Source organism: Mastacembelus armatus, chromosome 10 (assembly GCF_900324485.2).
Source record: "Mastacembelus armatus chromosome 10, fMasArm1.2, whole genome shotgun sequence".
NCBI lineage: Eukaryota > Metazoa > Chordata > Actinopteri > Synbranchiformes > Mastacembelidae > Mastacembelus > Mastacembelus armatus.
The window spans coordinates 14,037,167-14,058,269 of NC_046642.1; the positions used below are offsets into that span (position 1 = coordinate 14,037,167).

Consider the following 21,103-nt stretch of genomic DNA (forward strand, 5'->3'; position numbering starts at 1 on the left):
TTTTACAGTTTTATATACACACTAACGGACACACACAGACAAAGGACTGGATGAAGATGCATCAAAGAAAATAAAGCGTGACCAGCGACCATGTAAACTGATGTAATTTGAGGCTTTGACTCAGATTGATGTCACATCAATGTATGAATCCATGTTAATGTTCACATCTTACACAGGGTCCTAAATCCCCAAGAGGGGTATTTCTAGTCTTTTAAACATTTAATTTTTAAATGGGCATACCATTCCATTTGAGTTGAATGGGAAGCAAGTCATAGAGAGGTCAAAAAAGAGAGGGTAACGTGCATGCACACACACGCACACACACGCACACACACACATACACACACACACACACACACACACACACACACACACACAGCAGCTGAATGAGGATTCAATTCCCTTCCTACATGTTCTCATCTAGCAATCGGCCAGGGGTAATCCTTTCTTCTCTATCTGAATATGATGAGATTTCATTTGTGTGCGTGTATGTGTGTGTTAGGTGAGCCCTGTGCTCTGAAGGGGCTTCTACATATCGTTTCATCAGGCTTTGTGTCATGTCATCATTCATTTTGTGTGTGTGTGTGTGTGTGTGTATGTGTGTGTACACAAAAAAAGAGACAGCAGGCAGTGTGCTTCAGGCCACAACACTTAGCCGAGCACTCACACTCCCAGGTGTTTTTACATGAAGGTGTATGTCTACATGTGCATTCGCGTGCTTGTGTATTGGTGTGACACTGCAGACTTTAATCTCTGTAAATTAAACCTGTGGTGAGGCTGCTGTTTGCACACATTCCTACGCGTGCATGCTTGCACGTGCGTAGTCATATCTGTTTGTGTGCGTGCTCGTGTTTGCTTTTCCTCATGTTGCGACCCACTGCGCAAGGAACCAATCTATGACTGTTAAGCAGGTGCAAGCATACAGCAACAAATTCTACCACACCTCTTTGTCTCAGCTCAGCGCTTGAGAAAAAACAAGAGCTGCTGTACTCTCTGCCTCCCCTTTTAGATATTTGTTAGACAATATAGGAAAAGGGAATACGCAGCCCTGTCGCAGCCCCCCTCTAATCTGTGGGGAAGCGATGGTGAGACAGAGGGAAAAGGAGTATTTTAAACAGCGCATTTGGAATAAATTACTGACAGCCAGATAAACAGAAATAAATAAATAAGGGCTGCCTCCCACGCGTGGCAACTAAGCGACTTTCTTCTTGAAAGTTTGCTTTGCTCACTTTAGAATGGGTTCTCTCTCTCTCTCTCTCTCTCTCTCTCTCTCTCTCTCTCTCTCTCTCTCTCAGCAGCACTGACTTGAGTAGTTTATAGCAACGACTCCTCAACAATAGTGAAAAAGTACAATATGAGGGACAACATAGCTTTATGGGAAGACATACAAGGTAAACTTAGGAGAAGCAGAGAGACTGTAAAAGCTATATTTGCCACAAGTGCCCTCTTCGTACATGAGATGTTGTTATAGTGCAACTGCTTAAACACAATAAAGATAAAATTACTTTTCTTCTTTTTTCTTGATATTTTCTTGCCATTTATTAGTATAACTTTTGTTAGGAAGTAGTGTTCTTCTAATTTAATTTTAATGGAGAAACACATTTATGTAACTACTTCTATTTAATCATTGCAATTTATATTTAATACGTACCCAAAGGCATATGGACACTATCTGGACACTGTAAAGTCATTGAATTTATGTCATAATGTCTCCTCTCCATTTCTTCCCCACCCCACTTTTTTTCCTGCTTTCAGCTGTTCTTTTCTCAGTGAATTCACATCTCATTTCCATTTCCTGCCTACATGTTCAGGTTTACACTTTTTAAAAAAATGTGTTGGAAGTGATCCTCTGTCTTCTGTTCTAGCAGCTGGTAAACTGTTGGACAAGTGACAATTTCATTTGAAATTATTCCTTCAATACGACTGAAGAGATATTAAAGATATTTGAGGAGATAGATGAAGTTGGATAACTGATGGTGTCTTCAACTTTTTGGTAGAAAAGAAGTTTAAAACAGCTTTCACTGTTGAAGAGACAGGGGAGACATCAGGACACAGTGAGGACAACAACTAAAATTGGAAACCACTGAATTTACTAGAATTTGTTTATATAAGAACGAATCTGATTGACCTCAACCCATTTACTTTAACAGATGTGTGACTTGACATGGGATGCAACGGGATTTTCTTATTAGTCACCTTTACCTGAAGGTTCACTGTGGATTTTTTTTGTGAAAAAACAAAAGTTTCTAGTTTCTGATTCTACTTTGTTACTCACCAGAACCCATGTGTGTCACCGAAGTCTTTCAAAGATGATAAATGTGTTTCCTTTTCAAACACATAGATTTATCTTAAGTTTCAAACCTGACAAATAAAACAGGGACTCAATTGCAGAAAAACCTATCCATAGGTAACTCTACAGATTACCTTTAACCAATCATCAGTCATCATTACAACGTTTGGAAGGTACTGGCCAACGTTGTCATCTAGCCCATTACAGCATCAAATCAAGAGACATTTAACGTTATTTTGTTGTTCAGTTTAGAGAACTTGTTTCCTCATTTCACAAGTGTGTTTGTCATTCAAATATAATATTTGAATAGTTATAAACATAGTAAATTTTACTACTACTTAGAAAACTTACTTGATAGGAAATTAGATACAAGCGAGTCAAATCAAGCATTTTCATCTAATAGAAAAAAAAACGTACCAATGTGCTGTGTTTTGTGTTGCGATTATATTTTTCATGAAAGTCTATGCATTGCCAGCATATTGTGTGTAGCAGAGAGTGTCAGTTTGTACAAAAAACAATATTAGAATTGCATGTTTACAGGTTTACATGAATATTTTACAATGAAGGTGATTTTTAAAAAAAAATAGGGTAGTAGTTTTGTGGTAAATCCTGTAAAATATGTCTTGTACCAAATGCCAAGTGCAGGACATTGTACGGTAATCTTCCTGTGGCGGACATTGTGGTGATCGATTCAGTAGCCAGCGGTGATCTGTCTGTCTACCAGTCTGTCTCGCCCATTAAAGGAGACCTTTAGAGAGGAGCTGCAATGTATTAATCACACTCTCCGTGCATATGAATACTCACTGCTAATGAGGGAGGTGTATGTAGGTGTGTTTGAGGTGTGCTCACATGTGAGCGTGCATGTTTAATTTTAATGATGCATATTGGTGTACTGAGGTGTATTGAGGTGTCTGCACCTTTTGTCTCCAGCATGTCATGGGTGTGACTTCTATAAGAGCTGTCTGGAAGTGGTGCAGATCGTTCAGTCTTGTCTTTACCAAAGCTCCAGGAGCCGGAAAAAAATTCATATTAATAAGCCGTACGAAGACCTGGGAAAAGGGAGGTATTCCAGGTAATAATAGACACCTTGTTAGCTGGAAGTGTCACAGCTATGTAAGAAGAACTGTCAGACTAAGAGCTCAAATTCTAGGGCTTAGTTTTTTAAAAATTCCCATGTGTGTTGACAAAAAGATATAGCAAAGCTGTCCAAAGTCTTATCTAATTTATGTAGCATTCTAGCCAGATTTTAATAGATGACTCAATTCTGCCTCATCAACAGCTGAGAGTGTTTTTAATGCACATTTCCAAAATGTTTGCCATGAAATTTTCATTGCCTATTACAGTAAACGAAGCCCATCTCCATGATGAGCTGATTAAAACACATGAGCACAGAGTATGAAGTGCTGTGAAAATATCTTTACACAGTTAACTTGAATGTGTTTAATGGTTGTATGGTTGTATTTATTCCAGTATGTATTCATCAGTAAGAAATGCAGACAGAGACAGACCATTCTTCCCTTATGCCATTTGAATTTATAAGGTATCATTGTAATATTAAAAGTAGGTGTGAACCTGCAGATGAGGTACCAGCAGCTAATAAAATGCCGATTAAAAGTAGCACCCTGCAACGAAACAGCTTGTCGCTGTCTTGTTCTTGGATTTGAGACATCAGTGACTGCTGAGGCCATGACAGTCTAAACTGTCTTCCTTATTTTCTCCTTCCTTTTCACTTTTATAAATTGTTCCAATATTAAATTGTTCCAATATTTTTCTCTTTTCAAGCATTTTGCATGTCCTCCTCCATTTTCGTGCTTTAGCTTTAATTCAATCTCTAACCCAACAATAAATTCATGAGAAAACTGACTAACAATGGCAGAATTATTATTAATGTTCTCTGATGCCACTAAAGGTTTATTTCTATTTGTGAACATGACTAAAATAAGCCTATATATTCCAATTATAATGCACATAATTCCCCATTATTAATTTTAAAGTCAAACATTGGAGTACCTTTTATTTATATGCTAATATGTTTATAGGATTAAACAATTACTGATGATGTCTTTAGTATAATATCACTCCTAACTCCTCATCTTGCTAATTTTCTCCTGCCCCAGTTTCAGACTCTGCATTATTTATCTGATAATAATGATTTTGTGCGTTGATGACATCTAGACCTGCATTACTTACAATTATGGACACACACACTTCATCTGGACATCTGGACACATCTATGTTATCATAGATATCTGTCGTCCGGTTGGTAGGTAATGACACCTGGTGTCGCCCTTCACCACCACGTCGGAGCAACGCCAGTATTATTGAGAGACATACCTGTACTGTAACAGGGAACTCTGGGTGGGTGGGTGGGTGGGTTTGTGTGTGTGTGTGTGTGTGTGTGTGTGTGCTGTGTGTTTATGTGTGCATGCATGGCTAAGCACATCTCAGTGAATATGTGGGCGTGTTTGGGATTCTGAATTTCTCTGGCATATCTGTCCTCTAGTGTAGAGCATTTGGGTGCATACTGTCCAGCTGTATGCGACTGCATGAAGACACATGAAGCTCAAATTGGGACTGAAGGGACACTGTGAATGTATGTGTGTGTGTGTATGTCTCATTAAAGTGAAACTTGTGTTGTCTGGGTCACCTGGAAGTCAACCACTCCTAATTGGCGTAACAGTTGTCAAGGAAACGTGCTGGATCTGGCCAAGTGTGAACTGACCCACCCAAGTGTCCATTTCATCTCTGACAAACACACACACACACACACACACGCGCAGTCATTGTGTGTCACTTCCTTGTGTATACTTCAGCCTGCCAAGATAACGAGGGAGTGAGACAAATGTTACCAAATGAGAGACAGAAATGCCAGGAGGTAGCCAGACAGACAGGCGAGATGAAAACGGCAGACACACACAAACTCAGTCTCGGACAGGGTTAAACTGAGAGTCCAGTCTTTGTTTGGTGGTTGCTTAGCAACTGTTTGCATAATGTGTGGCAAAAAAAAGCATCCAAAACATAAAACCGAAGGTTGCACGAAGAAAACTTTCCCGTTTTCTCCTGTGTCCCCCCCCCCACCCCTCTGAAGCTCTTCCCATCTGCTCTTCCAGTCCTCATTTCAGGAAGGTTCAAGGCTACATGCAATTATCCCCACTGGACAGCTTTCATTTTGGATTTAGTTGTGGAAAGTACATTTACAAGTACAGCTTTGAGTTACTTGAATTTTACTTGTGTCGTTCCATTTTATGCTACTTTATGCTTCAACTCCATAACATTTCACAAGAAAATATTGCACCTTTTACACCCACTGCAATCATCTGACAGCTGTATTTCCTAATAATAATACCTCAGCACTTGTGATGTGAAGATAGACCATTTTAGAGATATCAACTTGTTTTTAGTACATGTCAGAGTACATGCAGTCAGTTTAGGGTAAGATACAAAACAGTCCTCCAGGAATATGCATCAGCTGTGAGGGAGACTTGTAGGAAACATGCAGGTATTGTGCAGGACAGCCAATTGTCTTGTACTGCGCCATTTTTTTTTCAGGTTTCAGGAAAAAAAAAAAAAAAAAAAGCTCAAGACTCATTACTTGGATAATCTCAGTTTTGGCTTGGAAACTACAAATTGTAACAGATGGCCTGACTGGGCACTTGGAGTTTCAGCGACGTGTCTGGTGACTATAGTCAGTGAGGGTTTAAAAAAAATAAAAGTGTAGGATCCAGTTCTTTTGGATCTTGACCCATGCAAGGGATATTTTCCCCTCACTTAATGCTGTGTTCAATCAACAGTTCAAGGTCAGAAAGTCACAGTTAGTGTGACAGAGTAATTACAGTCTCCATTATTTATATTGTTCCAGCTTGGAAAGCCATGGATATCCACAAGATTTGGATTTTCTTAGAGTGCCTAAAACACAGCTTCCACTGACACTGGTTTTAGTGATATATTCCTATAATAACAAGTTAGACTAAACTTTGTATTTGAGAAGTTTATTAAGGATATTTCATCAGTTATCATCCAGACTGAAAATGCTGAAAATCAGATATTAATTTTTGAGGTTTCTGAACTTGATATAAAGCTGTTAAGATCTTACATTGCAGTCATGTTTATATAATTCATTTCTAGGAAGTTTGAGGTGAACATATTAATTCTAAATATTTTTACTTCATTGGATTTTACCTATCATGAAGCTGGAATTTCCAGCTTTGCATCACATATTCAAAAGGTTAATCCAAATTTTTCCTCTCCTATTTAAAAAGCTGTCGTCGCAGTTCTTTGCTGTGTTTGTTGTCTAAGAATGCATCGTTTCCACTTTCTTCAAAGCTCTTTTCTCACTTTGCCTCTGTTCTCCCCTCTCTGCTCAGCTTCTTGTCTCTTTCCCTCTGCCTGTCTCTATTCTCTGTTCGTATCGTTCCTAAACTTTCTCTCATACCTCTCTCTCACTGGATGTGTCTGCAACTTTGTTCCTCATCTCCGTACCTCTGTGTGTGTGTGTGTGTGTGTGTGTGTGTGTGTGTGTGTGTGTGTGTGTGTGTGTGTGTGTGTGTGTGTGTGTGTGTGTGTGCGTGTGTGCGTGTGCGTGCGTGCGTGTGCGTGTGTGTCGCTCTCCGCAGCTTGTCCATCAGCCATCTCATTATGACTGTCTGTTTTACATCCCTTTGCCTCATTAGGCACCACACACAGCCACAGAGGACAGCAGGCCTCAACTCCCACGCCAATTTAGCCCCAATTTACCCCCCACCCCAACCCCTGTCTCTCACACTTGTGTGTGTGTGTGTGTGTGTGTTTTTGCTAGTTTCTCCTGGTGCTTTCTGCATCTCCCTTGTCGCATATTACCTTGTTGCCTTACATTAGGCTCTTTCCTTCTTTTGCACATTTCTACCTTCATCTCTGCTGCCCCCATGCTCATGGCAAACTGAGTTCCTTGCACTTGATTTTTTTTTTTTTTCCTAATTTTTGGTTTTTGTCTTTTCTGTACTCATCTCTCATATAACTGTGTTGCTATTGGGGAGCTTTAGTGAGATTTTCACTTGCTCTTTATTCTTTTGTGTTCTATTTACTGCTTTCTAATAAGCTACCCTTCATCACGGGTGGATAAAGTTATAAGCCATGTATAAGAACAACTTTTGAGCTTCCAAGTTAATGTGGTGGGTGTTTTTTTTTTTTGTTTTTTTTTCTCTCCAGTGTTCCTTTTTCTTAGCTAGTTTTTTAATAAAATGGCAACACAACTCCAATTAACTCATTTTCTTTTTAATAGAAAGGAACTACAGAGCATCTAGACCAAAACTCCATAAAGGAATTTTTTGACATTTTAGAAAATATGTTTATTATAGAGTGGTATTGATCCTCTTGGCCTGAAAGCAAATCAGTGTATTTCCCAAGGTGTCAAACTATTCCATTGGCATTTCAACATTTGGAGCTGCAGATTTAGACTGATAGGCTTATAACTCTGTCAAACAATACCAAATTGTCAATTAACTCAACAAAGTCAATAGTCACAGTACCATTTTCAGTCTGTTTAGATCTTAGATTTGATTGTTTTTTTTCCTGCTGCTGAAACGTGTTTTCTCTCTCTTGTGTGTGTGTGTGTTTTTTTTTTTGTTTTGTTTTGTCTGACTCGAGGTGAATGAGATCTACCATGACCAGTCATTGGGAGCAAAGATCAATGTGGTGCTGGTGCGGATTATCATGCTGGGCTATGGCAAGGTAAGATTGACAAGTAACAAGCACTGCTGTTGAAGAGTCAACTGAAATGCAGTTCCTGAAAAGTAGATGCTTTGTCTCTCTCTGTCATCACTTGCTTTGATACTAGGATTTTGCTGTAATTGCTTTAAGTACAGTAAGCACAGCCAAGTCATACACAAATATTCATAAACAAACATACAGACACACATGCACACTCATCAGCACTCACTGACGCCCGAAGCCTGTTATTCCAGCGCGCTGAGCAAAAGAGGAACTAAAAGCATGCAGCATCCCAGGGGATTTTTTTCAAGTCGCACGCCTTCACAGTTCAGCACCAAAGCACACAGAAACTCTGCCCGTTATGCAATCAGCCTTCCTCCCAGTAGGCTGCAGCACAGAATCATGGGAAGTCCAGGCAAAGATAAACAATCAATGATAGCCCTCCCTCATTCATAAACAGAGAGACCGGACAGTGGGGATAGCATCCTTCGCTTCTTGACTGTAACTCTATCTGCTTGTCTGTACTGAAGAGAGGGAGAGAGAAAGAGTGAAAGAGATAAAGCAAGAGATGGCAGGAATGGAAAAGGGGCAGGGATTACCCCATAGGATGATACAAATGATGTTATTGCTGGATAAGGGCTCTGTGATACAGTTATGCTGCTGTAGCCTTATCTCTTCCTCTCATCTCTACATGTCTACAGTCCCAGTGGAGCCCAGACAACACACTCACACACACACACTCCTACATTGGTCATTCTGGGCCAATCCCTATGCAGCTTCAGCCAAAGCTCCGGCTGTCCATCATCCCCAATTACCGTGGCAACAGAGCTGCACCCAGACATCCTGCAGATTGCCTATGTGACCCTGAATGCAGGCGCACCCACAGTTCACACACACACAAACACACACACACACACACACAGACTCTGACATAAACACATAACACAGCATTGCGGACACTTGATTTAAGATCATAGAAATACACTGAAACACTCGCACAAGCACCTGATGAACATGAGAAAATGCACACACATGTACAGTACACTCTGTCTGAGGGGGTTTGTGCAGAATGCAGACTTAACACTCCATCATGTGTGCAGAGGCAGGCCATATGTCTTCACTGCAGCATACTCGCACCAGACACACTTGTCACTGTTTGATTCAACTGTGCATTGTGTATGTGTGAAAGAGCGAGGAGATGTAGCATCCGAGGAAAAACGGAAGCACTGGAAGACAGAAAGACTTGAACAGCAGAATGTATAGCGAGAGGAGGGGAGGAGAAATCCTAATGAGAAAGAGCATGAGAGGTGAAGGTGAATGGAAGGAATTGCTGGTATCTGGATGTTTCTGTGACTGTCAGTATAATGCAACTAATTATAAGTAAATATTCTCTAATTAGACATGTTTTTGACTATTAGTGCATAACTTTGTCTAGTTTCAGGTTCATTATTTAAATCATACATCCTTAAGTGTGTGTGCGCGTGTGTGTGCGCGTGTGTGTGCGTGTGTGCGCGTGTGTTGTACACTTCAGCAATATGCAAGATTTGCTGACAATATAAAACATTATGACACTGCCCCCTACAGGGCTGAATAAAATGATGTTGAAACAAGAAGCAGGTATAGTTCATTGTTTTGTGTAATCTTTATACCCTCTTCTTACTTTTGAGAGTGTGTGTGTCTGTGTGTCGCCCTCTCTCTCCAGTCCATGAGTCTGATTGAACTGGGGAACCCGTCTCAGAGTCTGGAGAATGTGTGTCGCTGGGCCTTCCTACAGCAGAAGCAGGATACAGGGGACGCTGAGTATCATGACCATGCCATCTTCCTCACACGACAGGAATTTGGCCCCACAGGCATGCAGGGTAATGAAAGTTATGAGCACGCTGTATTTGCTTTCTGTTTAAAACATAGAACAAACTCATGTACAGACCGCATGACCATACACAAGAAGAACAAAATCTCATATGTATACATAAAGTCCCCTCTTCCTTCCTGTGCCTCATACAGCTGCAGTAGTGCACTGTGGGTTTGGTGGTTGGTGGTTTTCTATGCAGCAGAGTGCAGGCTAACAGGCAGGCCCAGGGGAGAGGCCTCTTAAGGCAGTGGCCTAGCTATCCAGAAGCCCTTCAGCTGCCCTTGGGCTCAGCCTTCAGCAGCAGAAAATCGATAGACAGAGAAGGGCCAGCCGCAGTTTCACAATTAAAGGCAGTACGGGACAGACATGCACACAGGGAGTTGGTGATTGGCATATATGGGGGTGGAGGTCGATGGTTTAGGGTTAGTATCACACATGCCAACACACACATTTGTGCATTGTGTGTGGCAGGTTACTCTGTGTGTGTATGTGTATATCTTTATATGAGTCTGATTTATGCTGAGCTGTACAGTAAGTGGAGTTTACCTAAATCAGTTTCATGACCTTTTCAATTGCTGAGTCAAGTGTTTTGTGTCTCTAACATATACTGCTGTTATTGAAGGTTTTTGCCCTAACATAACAAAATGTCTAGAGATCTTAAGGGGTGTCTCTCTCATCCCGGTCACTTAGGTTACGCCCCAGTGACAGGCATGTGCCATCCAGTAAGAAGCTGCACTTTGAACCACGAGGACGGTTTCTCCTCTGCCTTTGTGGTGGCACATGAGACCGGACATGTGTAAGTGCATCTGCTATAATAATATCTTCAAGTCTGCTAATGTGGCAAAGACAAAGCAGTCACTTAAAGGAATGTATTCATTTATTACCATTTTGATCCAGTGGTCACCTCATCTGCTTTCTGATGAGAGAACTGCCAGTGCCTCCCTCCTTTGTTCCCTGTTCTTCTTCTCCTCCCACGCGTTCCTAATCTGTCTCCACTGGTTTGTCCCACCACCCCCACCTCACTCTGTCTCTCTCTCTCCCTCTCTCTCTCTGCCTCTGTAGGCTGGGGATGGAGCATGATGGTCAGGGGAACCGCTGTGGCGACGAAGTGCACATGGGCAGCATCATGGCTCCACTAGTGCAAGCTGCGTTCCACCGATTTCACTGGTCCAGATGTAGCATGCAAGAGCTGGGACGCTACCTTCAGTGAGACACACACTGGATCAAAATGATCATCAATATATACAGATACAACGCACAGTAAAACACTGTTGTAATGATTTTCAGAATGTCTTCATAGGAGAAACTGTTGAAACCTGTTGACAAATGCTGTACATTAATTAATACTAAATCGAGCCTTTATCGGGTACAACTGTATTCTACTGTGTTATAAACCATTTTTCATTGTTTGTGTACTACTTATAGATTGTGAATAAGGGTAATTAAAGTGAAGTGTGACGATGAAGACAGTTAAATTAATTAAATGTTCAATTCTTCTTGCAGTTCCTATGACTGTCTTCGTGACGACCCCTTTGACCACAACTGGCCCTCACTGCCTCAGCTTCCCGGTTTGCACTACTCCATGAATGAACAGTGTCGCTTTGACTTCGGCGTGGGCTACACGATGTGCACCGCGGTAAGATATCTCACGTTATCAGTCACGTTACTCACATAGCTAGACTTAACACTGACACTTAAGGTCTGCACTAATAATGCGACTGACCTAGTGAAGGCAACCTCTATAACAATTGCCATGAACTTTTTTCGATTGTAGCATTATTATAATGGGCTTTACCCACCACCATCTATCTCTGCTCTACACTGTAATGAAATGAGAGTCACACATGCAGTACATAGTTATTCACATTCTTCTGATGTCCTCTGCTTTGCTCTCCCGGCCACTGGTGGGATTGACATCTTGCTTAAAAGCAGGTAATTGGTTTTGATAGCTATTTCTGTTTTTTATGTTAATTCCAATAAATAATCATTTATTTTAACACTAAATTTACTTTGATACCACAGTGCCTTTACATGAACCCGTCACAAAAAGTATTTGTGTAAACACAAAAACGACACACTGTAGATGAGCTTCATCCAGCTGCAGCATCCGCCCAAGCATCTTACCTTCCCCCTTTCACCCACACCTGTTCTGTGACTGTGAAGCCACTGTGGCAAGCTGTTGGGAAGCTGTTGCTTAATTGACAAAGGGCTTGTTCAGGGGGCTTTGCACACATTGCTAGATTACCCTCTATTCTCTTGTCAAACCCATTCCTCTCAGCTACAAAAGGCGGGCCAGTCAGGAACGCAGGTAAGGTAACCCCACATGTGGCCCATCATTTGTTTTCTCAGACTTTTTTTTTTTTTCTTTTTTATTTGTCCTCTAAAAGTTGTAATTGTCTGTAATGTTGCTACTTATGTTTCTTTTTTACTATACTTTGTTTCTCTGTTCTACCCATTGTCATATTTTGGATGTTAGTCTGCAGGATTCTAAAATGCTCAAGACAAAGTGGCTTTAAAGTATCTTAAAACAGTGTTGGCCAGATTTACTATGAAAAAATTTCTAATGTGATGATTAGAAAATATTTGCTTGGCCAAAGATCAGCTCTACCTGTCTAAATCCATAGACAGGAGTGAGATGGACACTATAGAGATCCGCACAAATGATAACTCCAGCCCACAGCAACTCTTTAAGTACAGCACGTGATATTCTGTAACTGAATATCAGGCACAAAGGCCTTAGTAAATCTGGCCCTGTCAACCTGTGACAACTGGTTCATTGGTTCAGTGCAGATCAAAATTTGAGCACCACCCTGACTTTTCTTGCAATCTGTGTTAAACCACTGCAGCACTGGCTTTAGGAGCCTCAATATATTGGCACACACATGACTCTAAACGAACAGAAAAGGTTGGAAGGATTTTCCATCTGGGGTAAAATGGCTGAGCCAGAACAGAGGCTGTGTTTCCATGTTTCACAGCTTTTAGGATCCTTCAGTCTGATGTCATTGGTGATTACCTACCACAGCCTAGCCATTGATCGTGACCCTCTGACTTGCAAATGTCTCCTGGGGTCATGGTGGGTTGAAAAGTCTGTGGAAAGGAGGGAGGAGGGCACAGCCCCCAGACACTGGGCTGCAGGTTACGTTGGTGGGATCCTCATCAATGGCTCATATAAGACATGAGGAAAATTTGGTACTTCATTGTGTCTAGGGGCATTTTAGAGGTCATTGAGACCTCACCTTTTGGCCTTTTGACTTTTTGCCCTCTGACCTCCCTTGTGACCTAATTAAACTGTGGGTTGTCTCATTTTGAGAGTCTTGTGTCATCCTTTGATTTAGTTTGCATGAGTGTGTTTCTCAGTGGAGCGTAGTGTACAGTGCAGTGAAACAGCACAGGGTCGGTGTTGTTATTGTTAAAATACAGGTATGGTTGTTGTCGTTGTGATATCTATCTTGTCTTCTCTCTATTTCCTATTTTCAGTGTTTAGTCTCAGTGCTGTCTCATAATGTTTGACTTGTATTATTGGAGGTCAGACTGTTTCTATGTACCTTGTGTTATACCTTTCAATTGTAAGAAGAGCTTTGTCTCTGTGCCCTGCAGTATCGTACATTTGACCCATGTAAGCAGCTGTGGTGTAGCCACCCAGACAATCCCTTCTTCTGCAAGACCAAGAAAGGGCCGCCCATTGACGGCACTATGTGTGGAAATGGGAAGGTATTTATACACTAGTATAATTTAACATTCACTCTGTAGAAGATGATGGCATGCTGTGTCGAAATACTAACCATGTATCGTGCTCTTGGCCGATCGCAGCATTGCTTTAAAGGTCACTGCATCTGGTTGACCCCTGACATCATAAAGCAAGATGGAAACTGGGGCTCGTGGAGTGAGTTTGGCCAGTGCTCCCGCACCTGTGGTGGAGGAGTACAGTTTCGCACACGTGACTGTGACAATCCAAGGTATGAAGCACTTTCCCAGTGTGTATTGCACTTTATATATGTGTAGGTAAAAAGTGAAATTCCAAGTTTTCAGTCTGGGCTTAATTATGCAAAATTCACCTTAACCTCTAAGGGTTTTTTTTATTTGGAGGCATATTTCAGTATGAAGTGTCGGCTTCTGATATCTGAAGCCAAACACACGTTTTGACCAGTTGACCAGTAAAATATTCTTGTTTTGCTGGCCTGCCTAAATCTCAGACCAGCCAATGGGGGCCGTACCTGCGTGGGAGCGACTTACCAGTTCCAGATGTGCAACATCAAGGAATGCGAGGATATCTACAGTGACCCGCGAGAGGAGCAGTGTCATGCTTGGGACCCTCGCCTTGAATTTTACAGCGACAAGCACCACTGGCTGCCTTATGAGCACCCAGACTGTGAGTACACACCCACAGGAAAGGGAATTGAATAGTTTCATTTTAAGATGACACACAAAGAGGCTGTGAAAACAGAGACACCGACCTGAGAATGACAGACCGTAAGTGATGGATAAAATACAAATAAAATGAAAAACCAGGGAACTAAAACATAAGTTTGAATGAGGTTGGGTTATTAAAGGGTTCATATATACTGTAGGTTGTGTTCTGTTATGATCATTGACATCTGCCTGTACTCCTAAATACAGCTTTGAGGTACCACAACACCCTCCCATAAAGACACTTCATGTCTTTAAAAAATCACCTTCTTTGAACACATTCTCCACACATTCACTGATTGCATGTAAGCCTCATTAACCCCCTCTTCCTCAATCTTTTTCTCCATTTACGCATCAGCTGGTGCATGCAGACATGCCATCACATTCATCCCAAAGTTATCCACTTATTATTCAAAACCACTTTTCACTATTGAGAAGTTTTAAAGTGTGTGTGTGTGTGTATGTGTAGCTGTCAGACCCACCCTGCCTCTAAGTGGAGGTGTCACTGCCTTCCTGTTATGTATTAAATAATCATCCAACTAAAGGGCAGCCCTAGAGAAAAGTGCTGAGCTGTCTTCATATCTAATCGGAGGTCACGCTACGCACACTCAGCTAAAGAGGGACCACGCTAAATTGTTTTTCTCCGTTCTTATCATTTCTAAATGCCATATTTTTCAGCAACGCTTTCTCAGTCTCAAATTACTTCTGCCTGAGCGTGTGTGAGTGTGCGAGCAGGCACATGCATTTTTGTGTGCGTGAGAAAGAGGAAAAACGTGAACAGGGAGGTGAAATTGAATTCCATTCATGGTCTGTCATCTCCTGAGTTCCAGATAGTATGAGGCGAGAAAAGAGTGTCTGCTCTGAGTGTGAAATTGTACTATTTGTTTAGAGACGTTTGACACAGTGTTGCTTTTTTGTCTCTATTTGGGCCTTTTCCCAACTCAACAGATATACTCTAAAATACTCCTGAGCAGAGAAACAGGAGATAAATGACTGGCCGTTCAGTTGACTGGTTAGACCAATTCATCCAACCTTTTGGTCTGTCATATTAGATCCAAACAGCAAACAATGTGGGGACATTGTTTGCTGTTTTTGCACAGATTGGATCTCATGTCCCCTAAAATGTCTTGCAGAACATTGTGCAAAATATGGGGTGTCTCAGAGGGCTTCTGCCCCTTAAATTAACATCCTGGACTTCATTGAACCTTGAAAATCAATTGCTAATCCATACAGTATACAGTTAGATGAACATGGCCATGTGCTGAGACTGTTTGGAAATAATTTTAAGAAAGGTGTTTTAAAATGTTTTCAGTAGCTATTCTCATTTATCACAACATATTTATTTGTGCAATGTTGATGTAAAACTGCTGGGCTTCAGTGGGTTTATTGTGTTTTAAAAGCATATGTAATTGTATACATTTATCAAAATTCACTTAGAGTGTAGCATGATGATGTACACGCAACACATGACCCCTCTATTATCAGTCTGTTTTCACTTTAGAAGAGGCTCATGCAGTATCTTTGGAATAGATCAGAAATGTGCCAACCTGACCATCATTTGAATATTGGATTATTTGTAATGTGTGTGTGTGTGTGTGTGTGTGTTTCCCAGCTAATAAACGCTGCCACCTGCATTGTCAATCCAAGGAGACACGAGATGTGGTCTTCATGCAGAGAATGGTCCTGGATGGGACACGCTGCTCATATAAGGACCCGCACAGTGTGTGTGTGCGTGGGGAGTGTGAGGTGAGTGATATTGTGTGTGCGAGTGTGAGCGAGACAGGTGCATATGTTCAGAACTTCTTGTTAAACTTTCTGCGTCCTCATGAACAGAAAGTGGGCTGCGATGGTGTGGTCAGCTCCTCAAAGCAGGAAGACAAGTGTGGAGTGTGTGGAGGTGACAACTCCAGCTGCAAAACCTTCAAAGACACCATCACACGCACAGCCAAGAAACAAGGTGAACAAACACTAATGGTCAGAATATCTAAATCTGTGAAAGACTTGAATTGGTCCCATCAGTGTAGCAGCTCTCTGTCATGGTGGTAAATGCACAAAAAAAATAGTTGGTCCTTTTCCTCTGTATGTATTATGCTTAGCTAAATATCGCCCTCTAGGGGAGAAGTTTTAACACTTTCCATGTGAGACAAGGTCTGCCAAGAAGTTGCATGGAAGCTAATATTAATATTTTTTTTATATTATAGTACAATCAATCAAATTTTTACTCAGTGTTAAAAACAGTAAAGACTCTTTGTCTGGTAAGTTGTAAATTAGTTCTTGATGATGTTGAAGTAATTAACCAGACGTATGTTTCATTTCAGGTTTTCTCAAAGTTCTTGAAATCCCCAGAGGTGCGAGACACTTACTGATCCAAGAACTGAAGGCAACCTCACACACACTGGGTATTTGTTTTCATTTATGTGTGTGTATGTATGTGTCGGGTATAGTAAATGATTGAGTTTGTGTGTATCATAAATGCCATTAATGTATACTTGACACTTCTGTAGCTGTGAAGAATGTAGCATCAGGACTGTTCTTCTTGAACGGGGAAGATGAATACCCAGAATCCTGCTCCATCATAGAGAAAGGTGTGGAGTGGGAATATGAGAATGACAATGACAAGGAGACGCTTCAGACCACAGGCCCTCTCAGACATGGAATTCTTGTCATGGTAAATTAACGTCAATAGTGTTTAATTTTCTGCACATTATGCAATGATCTAAATTACACATTGCATGATGGCACTTTTTGCATGAACTAATGTCTGTTCTCTATAAGTTTCTAAGTTTCCCCTCATTTTATGATGCTCTTTCTGTTTGTAGATGAAATTACATGGAGATGAGGATGTAAATTTGTCTTATAAGTACATGATGAACATGGATAGTGATTTTGCCATTCAAAACAACATGCTGGTAGAGGACAGCGCCTATGAATGGGCCCCAAAGAAATGGTCTTACTGCTCCAAGCCCTGCGGGGGAGGTATGGTTCAGCAAGGATAATACTTGTGAAATTACGTCTTTGAGATCACCTATGTGCACTTTGCATTCGTGTTTTTATGTTTCTCTTCTTACATTTATATTTTTCCACCTACTATAGGGAAGCAATACCTGCGTTATGGATGCAGAAGAAAAGTTGACAGTAAGATGGTCCACAAGAGCTTCTGTAACAAGTCCAACATGAAACCGAGAGGAGACATCAGAGACTGCAACCAGAAGCCATGCCCTCCACCAATGTATGCACTGCATTATATCTCACCAACTGTAAAAATATAACTTGGGGAATGTAGCAAAACTGTGATAAAGACAACATTAGTCTTTCTCTACATTCAGCTGGGGCTTTTTTTCTCCTCTTTGATTGTTTTAATCAGCACTGTGACATTTCTAATGCCCTCAGTGCTCTTATTTCTGTATTTTCCTGCGGCGTTCTCCAGTTGGGTGACAGGGGAGTGGCAGAACTGCAGCAAACCATGTGGAAAGACGGGCATGCAAATCCGCTCTGTCAGCTGTGTCCAGCCGTCAGATGACAACAGCACACGCTCCATCCACAATAAACACTGCAGTGACGACCGACCTGAGAGCCGCAGGCCCTGCAACCGACACCCCTGTCCCACCCAGTGGAGAGTTGGACCCTGGTCACAGGTATTCAGGCTGAACATAGGTCAACAAGGTTTCCAAAAGTGAAACTGAAAAGTTATACAATAACATTTGACCAACAAATGTTTATGCAGAGAAGTACTTGTACTTGTGATTTTAGGACATTTGTGTGCATTTAGTGTATTTGTACTACTTTACACTTTATGTCCACAAGTGATTTGTTATAATGTGACAGTTCGTGTAAATGTCCTGTATGTCCAGTGCTCAGTGACATGTGGTAATGGGACCCAGCAGAGGCAGGCTCTGTGCCACACCAGGGACAACACTATTGGCCTTTGTCTGGACAGTAAGCCGGATACCATCAGGGTCTGTCGCATGGATCCGTGTCCCAGTGAGTGTTACGTAAACTCAAATCTGTGAATATTCTGTCAGCGTAAACCAAACTATGTGGAAGTAAATGATCACGCACAGAAGTGTCAAACCTCTTCAACACTGCTGATAATAAAGAATTTTGGGGGATGCAGAGAAAAAATAGGGCATGCAGAAAGGATGATGTTAACACTGTCAGACAGCCAACACCTGAAGCTATTCAAGGGCACAAAATGGGGTAACAACAGCAAATAGAACCTGACATGAGTACAGAGGGAAAGAGGGGAAGGTGATCAGACAAAAAAATACAATAAGTGTTTAATTCCCACCTTAACTCCTCTATTATCTCCTTCTTTCACTGCAGAGGGCTCATCAGACCTCAACAAGAATGGCAACATCCTGATCCAGTGGCTGTCTCGCCCCAACCCCAACTTCCCGAAGATCTCCTCACGTAAAACCTCCCTCTATAGTTCCCAGCCTGGCCTCCACAGCGGCAGCCACAGCTGCATGTCTGTCCTCTGCTGGGCCCTGCCCATCTCTGTTCTCCTGTCTCTGCAGGGCTGGCCTCGGCTGGCCCCCTGACCCGCCCTTCCCACATGCCCCGTGCCTGTGCCCACGCCCGTGAGCGAGCGGCAAAGCTTTTGCTTCTCTTTTGGGGGGGATGTTGTCTCTCTCTCTCTGTGTGTCTGAGACGGCTCTGACTAGGGGGAGGTCTCTGGCTCCTGTGTGTGCTAGTTGGTTCTCTCTTGCTCTGTCTCTCTCTATCTCTCTCTCTCTCTCCTTTGTGGAGCATTGTGTTGTAACCGCTGGCCAGTCGAAAACTCAAAAGAAACACAAAAAATTTGATGTGAAACGGATTCGAAGTGGCAAGGCGAACAGGTTTTTATGGACACCTCTCGAGACGTGTCAAAGAGCCGTTCATGTGTGAGGGGCCCCTCTGCATATGGCGGCCATGTTTTGCGCCAACTAGCTGCGTGTTGTCATGGGTTACCACTCCCGAGATGCAGATGCGCTTTTTTCTTTTTGTAGCGCACTGTCATTGTGGGGAGAAACAGGTGTGAAAAGAAACAGAAAAGGTATATAAATATCTATATAGAAAAAAAGTTTTAAAAATATGAAAGCTTTATTGTGAATGTGATCTTGTCACAATGAGGACATCTTTGCTAAAGTGCTCATCTGACATCCTGGTTCCATTCGGGGATGAGAATGGCGTCTCATTCTACATTCCCTTCTCAGATTGACAGGAACTCAGCACAGGAACAGGAAGTGACATAAGTTAACATTTTCGATTTTTTGGGGGGAGGGAACTGTGAGGTGAAGTCTTGACATAAAGGCAAATAAAAAAAATAAACAGGGTAGTCTGACCGCTTGAGGTTGCTTCCCATTTCACCTCATCATCAGCCATTCTCTCTGACTGTTATACTAAAGTTCAATAAATGCAGCTTATTTGTGCTTGCAGAATTTAAACAAATACATCTATTAATATATTTGTATTTATATATATATAATATATATATATATATATATATATATACACCTATAAATCTAAATCTATATGAGTAACAATAATATAAATAATGTTTTACCATAAATAAGCTGTAGCTTATTTGCCTAAAACCTTTGGACTGCTATTGATCGCATAGATCCTTGACTGTTATGTGTATTTTTTTATTGATTTTACATGAATACAGAAGAATATTTAATAAAGGTAAAGTGTTATGGGGGAAGGGGTTAGATCTATATTATGCAGGACTTGGTCAGTTAGTTGCCTCTCCATTTTCTCAGATGGATCAGTGATTTATTGTCACTTCTTTTCTTTAAGGATAGAATCACATTTTGTCATGCACATTTGCATCCATCACCTGTGTGCATATATGTGTGTAAATGCATCTGTGTGTGTATGGATGTATACATGCATGTGTGTCCGATGTGTAAGCTTAGGTGTGTGAGTAAATGAATGTGTGAGTAAATGTGAAATACTTGGTTGTTAATGTTTGTAGTGTTTGTTTGTGTGTGTGTGTGTGTGTGTGTGTGTGTGTGTGTGTGGTGCATCTGTGTAAATCTGTGTATGTGGTTGCATGCGTGCGTGTGTGTGTGTGTGTTTGTGTGCCTGAGTGTCTGTGTGTATGTAAGGGTGCTTCATCATTCGGGCTTTTACACCTCGCGATCAGATACAGAAATACCTCATAAACTTTGATTTGAGAGTGTCCGATGATCTCATTTTACTTTGATGAACATGAACCACATGAACAATGCCTTATCTTGGATTGAATGTAATGGCATTTATCTGTGAAAGAGATGGCTTTACTCATTCAAAGTTTCACTCGGAATAGAGGCAGCTTCAAACCAACTTAACAAACTCACACCCGCCAACCATCAATCCTACCAAGGTGATGTTGGACCAATGTCCAACTTCTGGGAAGGGTTTACAAAGGGCCTAGGGTATTGACACATATGGCATCTAGAAAAAAAAACAAAAACAAAAAAAAAAAAAAAAACACTTCAGACTTGTCATTGTATTGTGATCACATATTTCTGTTGTGACTATGTAGCGAGCTATCCAAGGTTTCCTTCTGCTGGAGTTGGACTGTTTGAGACCAAGCCAGACCTAGCAGTGTATATAACATTGGTGTTGACTGTATTTAATAATGTTCATGACTGTTATCTTCTTCTATAATATTCTATACTATGGGTAACTGTTTTGTGGCTTCACTGGCCTGCTGCGTGGGGCTGGCTAACATTTGGCTAACGTTGAAGAAACATTCAGATGGACTACGTGCACTGCGTCTATATGCACTTTGATTTATCAGGGAAATTTTATTAATGTTTTGTAAATGTTTCATATGACACTTAATGTGCCATTCCAGTTTTTACATCATCATGGAAATTCTGTATTTTATTTAAACAGCA

The 21,103-nt window shown here is 41.3% G+C and overlaps 1 protein-coding gene across 3 annotated transcripts in view; it reads left to right on the forward strand.

Moving 5' to 3' along the window:
• The window catches only part of LOC113144503 (A disintegrin and metalloproteinase with thrombospondin motifs 2-like), a 101,209-nt gene that overhangs the window by 73,755 nt on the left and 6,351 nt on the right, over nt 1-21,103 (forward strand). For 2 of the 3 annotated variants that reach the window (XM_026330598.1, XM_026330599.1), the window contains 17 exons: nt 7,913-7,996; nt 9,678-9,834; nt 10,518-10,623; nt 10,890-11,033; nt 11,331-11,463; nt 13,425-13,538; nt 13,638-13,783; nt 14,021-14,196; nt 15,847-15,980; nt 16,068-16,191; nt 16,553-16,633; nt 16,739-16,902; nt 17,054-17,210; nt 17,328-17,463; nt 17,662-17,869; nt 18,086-18,215; nt 18,558-18,644. In XM_026330598.1, coding sequence (XP_026186383.1) covers nt 7,913-7,996; nt 9,678-9,834; nt 10,518-10,623; nt 10,890-11,033; nt 11,331-11,463; nt 13,425-13,538; nt 13,638-13,783; nt 14,021-14,196; nt 15,847-15,980; nt 16,068-16,191; nt 16,553-16,633; nt 16,739-16,902; nt 17,054-17,210; nt 17,328-17,463; nt 17,662-17,869; nt 18,086-18,215; nt 18,558-18,644 — 2,281 coding nt within the window. Of the gene's footprint in view, nt 1-7,912; nt 7,997-9,677; nt 9,835-10,517; nt 10,624-10,889; nt 11,034-11,330; nt 11,464-13,424; nt 13,539-13,637; nt 13,784-14,020; nt 14,197-15,846; nt 15,981-16,067; nt 16,192-16,552; nt 16,634-16,738; nt 16,903-17,053; nt 17,211-17,327; nt 17,464-17,661; nt 17,870-18,085; nt 18,216-18,557; nt 19,430-21,103 lie in introns of those variants that run through there. The other variant, XM_026330600.1, reaches the window with a different exon arrangement.